A 15,918-nucleotide genomic window follows, 5' to 3' on the forward strand; every position below is an offset into this window, starting at 1 on the left:
ATTCATGTCTTGTGACATTTTGTTCACAAGCACACTGACATCCTGGAAAACAAGGTGATGCATTGTTATTAAATACAAGAGCAAGCTCAGCAACCTGGGTGAAGTGAGATGCCAGCCACGTTCTTTAAGGATGCCAGCACACATTCAGAGTCATAGGCCTTTTGTTGGGCGGTGTCGCTGTGGTTCATCCCTTACACTGCTCCTTCTTCTTTTAGGGAACAAGTGTGTCAGGAAAGGAAAGGATATCCAACTTGATTTGAACCGGCTCTCCAATTTCTGCTCCAGACTACAAAGGCCAAATATATATAAGACTCCGTCAGCTTTGAAAAGGAACTGAACACCACAATGGGACTCCCCACCCAGGTTTTGGCCTGTGCGATCTTAGCCTTGCTGTACCAGCATGTAAGTGGTGGAATCGTCAAGCGAATTATCCGGCAGAAGCATGACACTGGGCTGAATGTGACCTTGCCAGAGGATAATCAGCCTGTGGTTTTTAACCATGTCTACAACATTAAGTTGCCTGTTGGCTCCCTTTGCTCTGTGGACCTGGATACAGCGAGTGGTGATGCAGACCTGAAGGCGGAAATTGAGCCCATCAAGAATTACGAGGAGCACACGGTGAATGAGGAGAACCAGATCGTCTTCACACACCGTATTAACATTCCCCGCCGGGCTTGTGGCTGTGCAGCTGCCCCAGACATTAAGGATCTGCTGAGCAGACTAGAGGAACTGGAGGGGCTGGTATCCTCCCTACGAGAGCAGTGTGCCAGCGGGGCTGGATGCTGTCCTAACTCCCAGGCGGTAGAAGGTAAGGCAGACTGCGGAGCTGGTCCTGGGGGAATTCTTGTGCTGGCTGTAGATCTTACTTAGAGTAGATACTCAAATCTGTTTCAAGAATGAGCAAAAGTCATCCTGTTAAAGTTGAAACGTAATCAAAACTGGGAATGTATTTGGCCAGCTTACAAGATACATTCATTGACAGTTTTGTGGCTTTATGAATCTGTGGGTCAGAAATCTGCCTGGGCTGCTTTGTAGCTGTGGCATTGGGCATGTACCGCACTTGGGCATGGTGACAATCTGTGTCGGAGTTAAGATTAAAACTCATACAGTCCAAGGTCTTGGCTCCACCTTTTGTCCCCTTGAATAAGCTGCCAATGTAACCATTTTTATTTCCGAGTTTTCTTTAATAGAAACCAATAAAAATACAGCAGAACATAAGGCAGTAGACAAGAACAAATAGAGAAGGGAGGAAAAAAGGTATCCTTCTGGCTATTTTTTAAACTGAGGTAAGAGATTGGTCATACAAGAGAGAAAACAGTTCTCAGTAGTAATCTGTCCCTCCAAGCACAGAGCTGCTCTCACAGTTAATGATACAGCATGCTGCCTGGCTTTGTATGTTCTGGAGTGAATTAGCGAATAATGCTTCATGATGCACGCCCTAATGAAGCAGTGAGGAAAGCCACTCAGTCAGTGGAAGGGGGATTTTGAGAATGGCAGAGGAATCCAGCATGCTCATTTACCAAGTAGTTGGCAAGGACTCTTCCCTGGCATTAGTGTGAATTAAAGCATTCCTGTTAAACTAAATCTCACTGGAGAAAGAGGGAGGTATTCTCATTTAAAAGATTTGGTGATTCTGGAAATAATGTCCTGTAGGGAGCTAGGAAAATCAGACTCCTTTTAGGTCATGTATGTCACACTGGTTTAATGCACCCTAGAGCCAAGGGGAGTAACGAGTTTTCCGGATCGTTGGTACAGGTCGCCTGGACACAACACCCTACTGCAGTGGACATGGCAACTACAGCATCGAGATCTGCGGCTGCATTTGCGAGCCTGGCTGGAAAGGCCCCAACTGCTCTGAACCGGACTGCCCACGCAACTGCTTCAACCGAGGCCTCTGCAGCCAGGGCAAATGCATCTGCAACGAAGGCTTCGCTGGCGAGGACTGCAGCCAGGCCACCTGCCCGTCTGACTGTAACGACCAAGGCAAGTGCATGGATGGGGTCTGCGTGTGCTTTGAGGGGTACACGGGCACAGACTGCAGCGAAGAGCTCTGCTCCCGGGGGTGCAGCATGCATGGGAGGTGCGTGAGCGGGCAGTGCGTGTGCCACGAGGGCTTCACCGGCGAGGACTGCAGCGAGCCCCTCTGCCCCAACAACTGCCATAACCGTGGGCGCTGCGTGGACAATGAGTGCGTCTGCGATGAGGGCTATACCGGCGAGGACTGCAGTGAGCTCATTTGCCCCAATGACTGCTTTGACCGTGGGCGCTGTGTCAATGGGACCTGCTACTGCGAGGAGGGCTTCACTGGGGAGGACTGCGGGGAGCTGACCTGCCCTAACAACTGCAATGGCAATGGGCGCTGCGAGAACGGGCTGTGCGTCTGCTACGAGGGCTTTGTGGGAGATGACTGCAGTGAGAAGAGGTGCCCGAAGGACTGCCACAACCGTGGGCGCTGTGTGGGCGGTCACTGCATCTGCCACGAGGGGTACCTGGGCGAGGACTGTGGGGAGCTGCGGTGCCCCAACGACTGTCACAACCGCGGGCGCTGCGTCAACGGGCAGTGCGTGTGTCACGAAGGGTTCATTGGGGAGGACTGCGGGGAGCTGCGGTGTCCCAGTGACTGCAACAACCGCGGGCGCTGTGTCAACGGCCAGTGTGTGTGCCACGAGGGATTCATCGGGGATGACTGTAGCAAGCTGCGGTGCCCCAACGATTGCAACAACCGTGGACTCTGTATCAATGGGCAGTGTGTGTGTGACGTGGGGTACACGGGGGAGGACTGTGGGGAGCTGCGGTGCCCCGAAGACTGCCACAACCGTGGGCGCTGTGTGGAGGGCCGCTGTGAGTGTGACAACGGCTTCACGGGGGAGGACTGCGGCGAGCTGTCCTGCCCCAATGACTGCCACCGGCGCGGGCGCTGCATCAATGGGCGCTGCGTGTGCCATGAGGGCTTCACGGGGGAGGACTGCCGTGAACGGTCCTGCCCCAACGACTGCAACAATGCGGGCCACTGCATCGACGGACGGTGTGTCTGTGAGGATGGTTACATGGGGGATGATTGCTCCGATGGTAGGTTGAAATGTCCCTTTTGAACCGCTTCCCCTGGGTGATTCCCTGTGTCCATCTGGCAGCCTCAGAGGCTCTGTGAACCTTTTCCGTACAGCTGGGTCCTGTTGCCACTCTTCATTATCATAGTACAAACAGCTGAATCAGAAAAGTAACAACACCAATAGCAAGCTCTTGGCCTTCCGTACTTTTAAGGGCTATAAAGTGTAGTGGCTGCTGGTGACTTTTAGTGGTCAGCAAGCTGACAGACTGATAACGGTGATGGAGCCCATTTGTTATCTCCAAGTTTGCTCCCGCCACAATGTCACTGGAGATGTAGCTAGCACTGGCTGGGGTTTGTCACCATGACCTTTCAGTTTCTCACAGTACCTCTTGATGCTAGAAAAAAACGATGTCTGAAAGAAACCATTCTAGCTATGGAGAAGAGGGAGGTGGATCCAAAGTCTTCTTACTAGGTGTTCAGCAATATTAGTCAAAAGAATATGAACTCAATTTTGACTAAAAAAATAAGGCTTTGTAAGAATGTGATAATGCAGATAATGAATGTCAGTGAATAAAGAGCCTGGGTATCAAATGTTTCTTACAGCCAGGTTCTGGTTCCTAGTCTCATGCTGCGTGGATAAGAAAGGGGTTTGCATTTACAATGCCATCACTATTGTAGGAGCAGAAAATGAAACACACAGCGTGGACAGCACACACTGACAGACCCCAAGGGCTCAGCAACTTTGCTTTGAAGGCAGATCTCTGAGCTGGAGCCTTGGTGGAGGCAGAGGGTGTAGTGGAGGCAAGGCGCGCACAGAAAATAGCGTTGTCCTATCTGAGTGATCCATATGAGACAACTGTCAGGATGGAATTGCCAGATGTTGCAAATACTGCAGTGCACGTTTTCAGGACTATTACAGGGGCCTTGGCTCTCTCTCAATTGGCCAAATAGATTTTTCTAACTAAAGTAGAACTTGACTTATACATATATATGTATATGTAAATGTATAGATATGTGCATGTGCGTATGCTAGATCTGACAAAAGCTTAGGGTAAGATCATGGGATCACCTGGAGTGGAAACTTAGCTATAAAGCCACATGCTTAGTTTCCCAGTACCACTGACTCTATGGAAATTGATAGAAAATTTTGGCAACTAGATAATGACAGGCATTACGCTATAAACGAGGTAATTTTCTTTACTAGATCCCAGGGGAGGAATTTTGGAACTAAGGTCTTTGTAGAGTGATCAGAGAGTACTTTGGTGTTGGGAACATTATAAAAGACAATTAATAGCCTTGAAAAGAAATTCCCATTTTTCATCTCCTCCTTCTGGAAGACTCCTAAGCAACACTTTCTGCTCTTGCATGTGCAAATGTGGAGAAATCTATTGAAAGTATTTACAAAAATAAACATGTTTTATTTTACTTTGGAAAATCTGTGCAAACCCCAGGTCTTTCAGCTATAAAATCACTTGTTTCTGGCAGTTGAATTAAACGTCTGAAGCCCTTGGGACCTAGCTATAGTAGTCTTGTGTAGTAGCCATGAGAGGAGGAGCTGGAACATAGTCAGCCATAGGTTGTGTGCAAGTGTGAGAGTAGAAATTGGCCCGTGACTTTTGGAAATGTCTGTAGTCTTCATCAGCTGAACATTCCTTTCTTCAAGCAGCTAATTTGTGTGACATGGCTTCCCCATTCCCTGTTTGTTAGATGATTCTTATAAACTGCTCCTGGGAAAATGTGAAACTGGGTAAGTCATTATTTTCTAAGCCTTGAAAACTTCTTATAAATTTATTTTATTTTTTTCCCCTTCGTAGTGTCTCCTCCAACTGAGCTGACTGTGACAAATGTAACAGACAAAACTGTAAATCTGGAATGGAAGCATGAGAATCTCGTCCATGAGTATCTCATCACCTATGTCCCTACCAGCAGTGGTGGCTTAGATATGCAGTTCACTGTGCCAGGAAACCAGACAGCTGCCACTATTCACGAACTGGAACCGGGTGTAGAATACTTTATCCGTGTCTTTGCAATCCTTAAAAACAAGAAGAGTATTCCAGTCAGTGCCAGAGTAGCAACATGTGAGTTTCATATTCCCTGTATTCATTCTTTTGTTTATTCCATAGTATGTATTTATTTGCATCCCCTTTTTGGGGTATTATTTCTTTCCTATTTTCTATTTTCAATTCATCTTTTGTTCTGGACAAAGACAGCCTTCTGCACTTTCATTTTCTATTTTTTTCCAGTGTCAATGAATGTGTTAAAAGTACGTTTCACTAGCTCTTCTGCTCTCTGCAGTGCCTCCCAATGAATATCATGAGGTCTCTGTAAATTAAGACCCTTGCCTCTACTTGATAAGGTACATTTTTCAAATCTGGTAATGTTTCCTGAAAAAAAACAAAAATGTAGCAGCGTGTAAAAAAGCAATATGAAATCACTTCGATTCAAACTGTTTTGACTAAAATGGAGGTTATATTTGGTTTGTATCTTCAGTGTGTTTTGTCACAACTTACTTTCTGTCTGCCTGTCTGTTCATTTGTTGTTCATCTTCCTTTTGTTTTGTGCACATCACAGTCATAGCTAAACATCCCAGCCTCAAAAGATGCCCTTTGACTTCTGTCACTGCTCTCAGTTTTAGAGACCTGGGGCAGGATTCATCTCACCTGACTTCAAATGTCCACACTAGGCTTCTTTCAAGAGGGCAAAAAAAGAGATTTCTAAGGCAAAATTCATTTTACTCTAAGGTGACATCTAAAACAGTTCAGAGGAACATCTCTCCAAAGACAGAATAACTGGCTGAGAAGAGGGTTTAAACATCTCAGATACAGATACCTACATGGCAGATATTTATAGTGGTGGAAAGATGTCCCACCTCCCGTGCCCTATTTATGGAACTCATGTAATGATATCCTTTTATTCTGTCACAGATCTACCTGCTCCAGAAGGTCTGAAATTCAAATCTGTTAGAGAAACGTCTGTCCAGGTGGAGTGGGATCCTCTGAACTTTTCATTTGATGGCTGGGAGCTGGTCTTCCGTAATATGGTATGGAAGCAGTGTTTCTTGTATAGAGGCCATATATAAGTGAAAGATCCTGGATTTTGTATGTCTATACTAACGGATTGTTCCATGTGTTACAGAAAAAGGATGATAACGGAGATATAACCAGCAGCTTGAAAAGGCCAGAAACATCTTACATGCAGCCAGGTTTGGCACCAGGGCAACAGTATAATGTGTCCCTTCATATAGTGAAAAACAATACCAGAGGGCCAGGACTATCCAGAGTGATAACCACAAGTAAGCAACCTGTATGTGGTGTAGTGCCACCAATAAGACAACTGCTGTTTGGTGTAGCCTAGGGAGATTTTTAACAAAGAGAAAGCTGAGCTTTATACTGTGAATTGATGGGAGGAAAAAGGAAGTAGTGGAGCTGCTAATGAAGAATACATGAGGAGAAATTAATTCCTTTCCAAATTACCTGTTTGAAGAGGAAAGGAAATTTATGTTTAGCTAGAAGGTAGCAAGCAGTACGCACTTTCATTCTTTTTCAAAATGTACATCAACAGGAACTAGAATTTATTTCATCCTGGTGATATTTGCAGGAAGAAATTATTTAAAGCAGAGTTTCTATTGTGCAGATGGAGAACCTCCTAGCGTTCCTGCTAGTTTTTGGCAGCTTCTGATGTTAAAGAATTTTGATGAATTTGCTTCTGATGAATTGACTCCATTTGGCACTTACCTTCTACAACTATAGAAAATAAAGGAAGAAAGTAAATGAAGATAAGCTTCAGTTGGTAGAAGCCACTTATTTTAACTTTGCTCTGAATCAGCAATTAAAAGCACAAGAATATGTATGAATTTTCTGCTGATATTCTTTTAAAAACCCACTATTTTATCTTTTTGTAACAGAGCTTGATGCCCCTAGCCAGATCGAGGCAAAAGATGTCACAGACACCACAGCTCTTATCACGTGGTCCAAACCCTTGGCTGAAATTGAAGGCATAGAGCTCACTTATGGCCCCAAAGATGTTCCAGGAGACAGGACAACCATTGACCTCTCTGAAGATGAAAACCAATATTCTATTGGAAACCTGAGGCCGCACACAGAGTATGAAGTGACGCTCATCTCTCGTCGAGGGGATATGGAAAGCGACCCCATGAAAGAAGTCTTTGTCACAGGTAAGAGGCTTGGATGCAAATCCAAATTTCTGGGCAGGTAATGCAATCACCATCTATCTTCCTGTGCTATTTGCATCATGTTGATTGAGTTGATAGTTACTGCATCAACACAGAATCAGTACTGTTATAGAGGTGCGTGAAAGTGGAGAATGTTTTTCTGTGCCTTACTGGCTCAACAAAATATTTAGATCTCCCAAGTATCTAAATGTATTTTGAAAATGGGAATTATGTTATTAAGTCTCTTAGAAGCTTTTGCTCATCATACCCTAAATCTCTACTTCAGGAAACAAATTTCTCTGGATTACTTGTCTGTCTGCTGAGTTAAATATCTTCCATGGTTCCTATTCCATTTAAGAACTTATTTCTGTTTGTCTAAATATGTAACAGAGTAGCAGAGAACTGCTTTTTTTCCTTCTTCAGTTCTGCAAATGTTTTCTGTCATACTTCTATAAATTTACTTTGCTCCTTAGTGATCCTGGGAAAGCTTTATGAAAGTGTGAGTCCTTTAGCATGTTATCAAGATGTGATGCATTAAGGGAGATGAGTAATTGGTACACAGACAACTACCTCTCTTTTCATCCTAAAACGTAGTTGTTCATTCAGAGCAGGATTTGAGTCTACTATAGGTGTGAACAGTGAAAGCCCATTGAATTTCTATGTAATATTCACCTTTTGTTTTGAGACTTAGAGTTCCTTTCAGCCATGAATGCAAGATATCTACTGAACAGAGATCCTAGAGACGGTCAGTTCTTTTTTCTTAGCAGCCTTTTTCCTTTTGAAAGCTGAGGTATTTATAAAGGAAAAACAGTATTTTTGTCCAAATATGTTTTTCCACAAGCCTATTTTGTAATAAAAATAATTACTAAAATAGAAAGTGTTATTTTTGCCTCAGGAGATAAAAGTTGAGTTTCTTCCACTGATGTTTTCTCCAAAGCTGGTGAACTCTTTGTTTCATGCTAAAGGAAATCTGCTTGATGTAGTTAAGAACATAGTGATATCATGTGAGAAGAAACTTAACTTCAGCTTTATGGATCATTTCACCTTCTAAAAAGTACTGTTACAAGAGACTGCTGTCAAAAGAGAATTATTCCTATTTATTTAATTCTTTATTGTTTGATTGGTTACAGACTTGGATGCTCCAAGAAACCTGAGGCGGGTGTCACAGACAGACAATAGCATTACTTTGGAGTGGAAGAACAGCCATGCAAATATTGATAACTATCGAATTAAGTTTGCTCCCATCTCCGGTGGAGACCATGCTGAGATCACAGTGCCAAAGGGCAACCAAGCAACAACCAGAGCTACACTCACAGGTAGGGGAATGAAGAGATTGTCGTTCATGTCATGCTGCTGCCACCACCTTAGAGCACGGTAGTGTAGTGAATGCCCTTTTGGTCACTATACATGAAAGGTACAAGCTGAGGTTATGCATTTTGAGTACAAGCAATTAAACTACATGTGATACATATTTACACACTTGCAGATAGATAACTAGCCAACAGAAGGTATGTAGCCATTTCATTTTCATGTGCATCTGTGAATCCCACTAGTTAGTTCCCTGAGTTGTAGGTAGCTTCCTGTCTTTGTGGAGACGGCTTCACGTCCCTGACTTCAAAAGGCTTTTGCATGTACTAGGGCTGGTACTTACTGAAGCCAGTCTGCAAACTTTCTGTGTAACTGCAAGTTGCCTTAGCAGCCTGCAAGGCTAGATAATGGTACTTTCGCCATGTTACATGAATGTCTACCTGCTTTTCTTTGGCAGAAGTACCTATACTGCAAACTCTTGAAAGCAGAAGTTATCTCTGATTATGCATTTGCACAGTGTCCAAAATGCAATCTCAGTCAGCCATAATCTTTATCCTTTGGTATGTTTATTAACATCAAGTCAGCTGGAGAGTCAACTGAAACCTCGATTCTCTGCATACACAGGAAAGCATATATCTTACCTTTCATACACTCAAGCTTCCTTATTTAAACAAATGTCCATAGGTACTCATACTTCTGTTTCTCATCTCTTAGGTTTGAGGCCTGGAACCGAATATGGCATTGGAGTGACAGCAGTGAGACAGGACAGGGAAAGTGCTCCTGCTACCATTAATGCTGGCACTGGTGAGTAGCTTGATCCCCCTTTGTGCTCTGGAGGAAGCAGCAAGTCAGGTGGAGCCACTCTGATGGTTTTTTTCATTTCCAAGTAATGCTATAAGAAATATTTTAGAAAGTTCTTGATTTCATTTGGTACCAATGGGACATTTCCCCTCAAGGGAAAGAAAAAACATTTCCCCAAAGATCTTGACCTCTAAATCTGGCTTCCTTTTCCTGTATGAGAATCTCTTAATGTTCTGGGAGTTTCATCTCCAGATGAGCTCCTTAGTGGTAATAATGCTTACATTGATTAGTCTTGCCATCCTCTAATTGTGAGCATTTCTGGCAAGAACGGTAGTTATGGCCAAAAGGTTGATCTAACAAAGAGTGCAGCCTCAGTGGTTGTAATAGTCCCGAAAGCGCTTCAAATCCAGGATTTGTCTCACAGTATGCCCCTTTTCCCAGGTGATTTCTCTGAAGGCTTAAATTCTGCCTCTCCTCCATGCCATGTCTGCTGAAGTGAATGCAAGTGGGGGAAATTTGTTCTAGTGCGGTTTGTCTGTAAAAGAGAACTTCATCATCCTCTACCTATATCAAGCAGCAGGGCTTCAAAAGCTCCAAAGGGTGGATAAGGGTCTGAGCTGTTGCTAGACACCCAGTATAGATGTTACTCTGTCTACAGATGCCCCAAAACCTGTCCCAGGGCAATTCAGAGACTCCTCAACTTTGCTTTTTTAACCCATAGATCTTGATAACCCCAAGGACTTGGAAGTCAGTGACCCCACTGAAACCACCTTATCCCTTCGCTGGAGAAGACCAGTCGCCAAGTTTGATCGTTATCGCCTCATTTATGTTAGCCCCTCTGGAAGGAAGAATGAAGTGGAGATCCCCGTGGACAGCACCTCTTTCATCCTGCGAGGGTTGGATGCAGGGACAGAATACACCGTTAGTCTGGTGGCGGAGAAAGGCAGACACAAAAGCAAACCCACAACTGTCAAGGGTTTAACTGGTGAGTAACAGCTTTTGATGAGTGCCATGCATCAGGACATTGGGTAATGACTAGCTCAAGTACAACTTCACCTGATTTTGTAATCCATGTCTGAGGAATTTCTTAAAAACTGCCTGCAGATCAGACTTAGTTCTGTCTAGCACGATAGACTTACCTGAGGGATAGCTGGGTGTTTCCCTACCTACAGTGTTACCTCCATGTTCTGAATTATTTCTTGCTTATCCTTTGTGAAGACTCACAAAGAACGCAGCCATTTGTCCTGCAGGAGATGTAGAGCTCATTCTTTGTTTTAAATGAGGCTGCTTTTTTGTGCAGTATGTCTTATAACTTGTTTTGTTTTCTACAGCCAAAAACTAAGAGGAAGACCAACCAGAATGTATTTAACATTGCTTGTTCCTGCCTAATGAATTCTCTTCACAGCATGCTTACACACATCATGCTTCAGCAGGGTCAACAGGGCTCTGATGTTGCCCTTTTCCAGTTTTCTCATCCAAAAGTGGGAAAAACTACCTCCATAAATCTGGTCACAGTCACCATTTCCACTAGATACTGTGACTGTTACATTTGTCTACAATGATGGGGTCCATTTCTGCCATCTCCTTTTGTACAAACCACTCCAATTAAGCAGTATCAGTGGACTGCTTATTGAACAAGTTTCTATTCTTTGTGAACTGTTTTGACCCAAAGTTTGCTGCAAACAGAATTATATCTCAGTATAGAACACAAATAAGTCCTGAATCTTTACGTGCCTTCAGGCTAAATCCTGAGCAAAGCCATAACTGCTGTAAGTAAGCAGAGACAGTGAAATCAGAATAAGCTGGGCTACAATTATTGTCCTTAGCAGATATCAAGGTGTTTATCTTTTTCTCCCCAAAGAGCATCTCTGAGGTAAACACATGCCAGAAGTTATGGAATTTACAAATTAATAGCTATACAACTTAACTGATCAAAACTGGTTTCATATCCCCTGGTAGTGTACATACCAGCAGAACATCTGAATGCTTTATAGAGTCAAGTAATTCAGTACAGCAGAGAGTTATATGATATAAACTACAGAAAACCAGCAGTACTGGATTACTTGTTTGATGCATAAGTCAGGCTTGTGTCCAATGCAGGGAAAAATCAGGAAGCCTTGAGGCACACATATACAAAAGGAAGCTGAAGGTTTATGTGGCAGGAGTAAGCAGGCTTTGATCTTTCCAAAGTTATCTATCTGTTTCCCCATCTGTCTGAAACTGAGTGGTCTCAAAAGAAGTATGCATAGATGGTGAAAAGGCAGAAACAACATGCTGCGGAATTTCACACTCTGGTCTTTCCAGCACCAGCTTCCAAAGTCTCACAAGGTACCTTCTTTTTCCTGGTTTGGTTTGGGGTTTTTTTTAATAAATACACTCATCTGGCCAGTGTATTTGTTTTAAGTCTTTACTCAGAGCAGCGAGTAAACAAAGAGTTCTCTGCAGTGGGCTCCTTAGAAGCAACAGCAGTAGTTGACATAACCTGTCTTTGTGACCTTCCTCCTGCATAGAAATGGACAAATCCAAACACATGAGCATGGGGAGGCAGAAATGCTCTGTGAGCCTGTGGGATGTAGGACAAGAGGTTTCTTCTTCAGTTTACTTTTTCACCCACCCTCAAGTCACTCCTCTTTATCCATGTTCACAGTACTTGGGAGGTCCTGAAGTCCTCAGGCTAAGCCAAACAAACTTGTTGGTTTACCCTCTCTTGCAGAGCTATGGGGGACCTCAGGTCCAATGCACTGCTGGGGAGAGTACTTTTTGTAGCCAGGGAGAGAGAAATGATTGAAATGGAAAATGCCAGTAGCACAGCTAAGACCGGACTAGCTCTTCTTGGTGAGCGGAGGAGACAGTCGTGCTGTTTAGAGGGGTGTGTGCCATCCCCACTGAACAAGGGAGCCAGGGGTTGCAGAAGGGCTGAGAGTTTCCTTTTCAGAGTTTCCTTTGCTTCTTCAGATTGCCAGTTTTTCATCTTATATTCTTCCCAGCCTCTTGATGGTTCAGTCAGGCTTCTCTGCCAGCAGGTATTCAGGAGTTTCCCACACGTTATTTTTATTTGTTTGCATACTGAATTATCTGTCACCGAAGGTGATAAAGCTGAAGATCTTCTGTTGGTGCCTTCTCTCCCCTCTTACATTCTTCCCCTTATCTTTTTATGTATATCAACTCTCCATACTCAAACAGCTGAAACGTTCAGAGCTCATGAACCTCTAGCAAAGGACGTGCCACAAAATCTTCCATACCACAGGATGGCAGCCTTCTGTTGCTTCCGTCTTCATACGGAAGAAGTGCAGCTCAAGTGACACAGTTTTTTTTTAACTGGTGTCCATGATTCTGCATTCAAGGGATGGTAAAGATTATAAAATGAAGAGTTTGCTAAACTTTATTTTGTTTTGCTGAAAAGGAAAGACTAAATATTTCACACTGCTGTTTGCTTGTTTGTTTCTTTGTAGTTCTGTATAGTCTAACCCTAATGCAGGCAATGACTCCTGACCCAGAGGAGGTTTCTGGCTCTGAGAGCTTTCTTGCTCCAGAGGCCTCAGGGATGCAGGAGGATGCACTGAGGGACCTCACGGTCTCGAGGGTAACAGACCACAGCTTTAGTGTCTCGTGGTATGTGAATACAGGATTCTACAGTAGTTTTGTGGTGGAGTACGAGGAAGTGTCATTGGCAGCTGGGCCCCCTGCAGAAACCTTCCTGCCCAGAGAATCCCTAGGTGCTGTGATTGACGGCTTCCAAGCTAACACTTCCTATAAAATCAAGGTGTATGGATTGGCTGGAGAACAGCGCTCTTCTCCTTTGGAAGCTGTGGCTACAACAGGTACCTCCTTTCTGTTATTAATGAAGGTATCACAAACTAGGGTACTACTTATTTGTTAGAGGTTGCACCCAGCATCACGCTGTTTTGGTTTAGAACCACTTCAGAAATCAAAGAAAATGAGCCATTTTACTAGTTGGAAGGACCTTTCTGGCAGCATGTCTTGAGAATGTTACATCAGATTAACAACTAATCTGTAGGGTAAGCACGTAACCCAGCTCTGAGGAAGCTGAGCAGTCAGACTGCAGCTTTGTTCTTTCTTGCTCTGGTTCTGGAACCCTGCCTGCATAGCACAATGTGGGTCCTGGAGGAGGACGGATGGTAATACATCAGGCATGAGAGGCCTGTGGAGATAAATGAGTGGACATTAGAGAAACCAAGTGCCAACCCCAAATTCCTCTGCTGAAGGACCCAGATTGTGCAGCAACTGTTGATGAATCGTGGATGTGATACTGTCTTGCTTCTGGAAGTGAGTTCCTCATAGGAGCATGGCTTGGAGAAGTTACTTTTCCATTCTGTTGAATGTTTTAAAGAAGATTTATGGTGTTTACCAAAGAACCTTGTCTGTGTTGTGCGTCACTCTCTCTTCCTTTCCTGGCTTCTACTAGTCTTAGATTGCACCACCCTTTTTTATACAAACTCAAAGAAACATTAGGAAGAATGATTAGGTGAGCCAGTTCAATGGGAAACTGCAGTGCTGACCACTGGGAAACTAAATTTGCCGGTAAAGATTTTCAATTTCTTTAGCTGATTCCTCTGCTGAGAGTACATGGAACTTGACTTCAATATGAGGATTTTTAGTGATAGCTACTGTAGTATTTCTGGCCTGTGATACACTGCAATGCAGTTCAGAGGTGCATAGGCATTGCAAGCCCAGTTTAGTCGGCTGGTTGAGAGAGGGGAAAGCCGTTGAGCCACAGGGGTCTGAAAAGAATGCAAATACCTTGGTAGGTCATCATGTCTTACAGTGTGCTTGAGCTGATGAGAGACTCTGCAGTGAAACTGGCTGATAGCCTCTCTTGGAAATAATATAAAATCCAAGAGACAGAAGCGAGAAATAATACAGAACACTGTTTTGCTCCATCCCACGGAACTGAGGAAATGTCCTGGCAGGTCATTAACATTCTTTTTAGTAAAATTGCCAATGAAGCATTACAATGGAATTCCTCAAAAGGTTAGCAACAGCAGTATAGACATATTTAGGCCATATTCAGCCTGAAGATTTTACTAAGAGAATGATATTGAGAAGTACTCCAGTCTGAGAAAGATGGTACCTTTGCTGTCCTTCCAGTTTCCCTTCTACACGGCTTTCAGCTCTTTGGCATCTACTATTCATTCATCTTGCCACCATGAATCATTCTATCTGACTGTCATCCACCCACGCAGGTCTCCTAGAACTCTATTTCTCTTCTCCCCATCTATTCCCCTAGTTGCTAAGCCAAGTGTTTGAACTCCATTGGTCTTGTTATCCTACAGCTCGATTGTTTCCAAATTTTACATTATCTATTACAGTATTCTATCTGCTAAACAATAAACACTGATACTGTCTGTGGTATCAGAGTATTTTCCATGTATTCATATAATTTTCATTTTTCTATCTGTTGTTTGTTTGCACACAAAGCCACATATTCCTCTATTACACTTGAATTTAGTGGGGTATATGTGTGTTTATACGTGTGTGTAGAAGGCAGACCACTCTTTCTCATCCACAAATTAATTTGTGGAGTCAAATCAGTAAACCCAAGGTAATATTCAGAATTAGGTCTGGAAAAAAAATCAGAGGTAATGTAACTACATATAATTGCATACGCTCCTTGAGACAATCTGTATATGGCAACCTCCTATTTACTTGTCAAAGTTGGCACAATAAAATTAATCCACTTCTGACAGCAACATTCTGAATTAAAATGCCACTTAGGTGGTTAGTCCCTCAGTTTTTTTATAATACAGTTGAACTGCTGCTGTATTTCCCATTCAGATTAATGAAGTCCTTGTGTGGTTATACTATAACTGGCAGGAATCTGGGAGAAATGTCAGTAGGGGTCGTCAAGTAAAATGAAGGAAAATGAGAGGCCAGTTTTGACTAATATTACACAAGGTTTTCTCACAGATCCTCACTGTATCAGAAGCGTAATCCCAGCCTTGTTGCTTTCTTTTTCCCTTGTATTTTTGGATGTTCTGTCCTCAGTTTCCAATTCAGCGCTCATGGCAGTTTCCCAGTGGGACCATCCACAGCATGGAGCTGTACTTGTATAACGTACTGCTGATCTTTCCTCCCCACTGGTCTGTTCACTCTATCGATGCATGTCTTCTGCAGAAATACTCCACAGTAAAGCCCAGTTACCACTATGCATGTCAAGTAGACAGCCTTAAGGCTGAACAAGTACCAGTGCACTTGCTTGATGCCGTAGTTTTTTTGCCTGTTCCCAGAATAGGAAAGAGATGGTTGGCATCTGATTGTGCACAAGCAACTGAGTCGCAGAAGGCTAAGGGTTCAGTACTGCATGTCTTCCTGCTTTGCTACATGAGCTCAGTAACCCTGGTGCAACCAGACAATAGCTCTGACAGACAGTTTACTGGGAAAGAGGAGATTATGCTAGTGGTTACTACTGCAGGTTATGCTGGTGTGATGACTCCATGTCTGTCTTCAGGTTGCAGCGTATGTAGGGCCTGGTTCATATGATGTGCTGGGGTAATTTAAGGACAACCCTTACCTAAGTCAAGAATATCAATGATATATGTAAATATAAATGACTGTTTACCTCACAGGC

At 43.5% G+C, this 15,918-nt stretch overlaps 1 protein-coding gene across 1 annotated transcript in view; it reads left to right on the forward strand.

Annotated features, from left to right (window-relative positions):
* Nucleotides 1–345: 345 nt before the first annotated feature.
* TNC (tenascin C) overlaps nucleotides 346–15,918 on the forward strand; it is a 47,643-nt gene continuing 32,070 nt past the window's right edge. Inside the window, exons 1-9 of the mRNA XM_009702021.1 lie at nucleotides 346–808; nucleotides 1,756–3,069; nucleotides 4,864–5,127; nucleotides 5,974–6,089; nucleotides 6,185–6,341; nucleotides 6,954–7,223; nucleotides 8,351–8,536; nucleotides 9,243–9,332; nucleotides 10,051–10,314. Coding sequence (XP_009700323.1) covers nucleotides 346–808; nucleotides 1,756–3,069; nucleotides 4,864–5,127; nucleotides 5,974–6,089; nucleotides 6,185–6,341; nucleotides 6,954–7,223; nucleotides 8,351–8,536; nucleotides 9,243–9,332; nucleotides 10,051–10,314 — 3,124 coding nt within the window. The remainder of the gene's footprint in view (nucleotides 809–1,755; nucleotides 3,070–4,863; nucleotides 5,128–5,973; nucleotides 6,090–6,184; nucleotides 6,342–6,953; nucleotides 7,224–8,350; nucleotides 8,537–9,242; nucleotides 9,333–10,050; nucleotides 10,315–15,918) is intronic.

Source organism: Cariama cristata, unplaced genomic scaffold (genome assembly GCF_000690535.1).
Source record: "Cariama cristata isolate BGI_N322 unplaced genomic scaffold, ASM69053v1 scaffold10616, whole genome shotgun sequence".
In the NCBI taxonomy this organism is placed as follows: domain Eukaryota; kingdom Metazoa; phylum Chordata; class Aves; order Cariamiformes; family Cariamidae; genus Cariama; species Cariama cristata.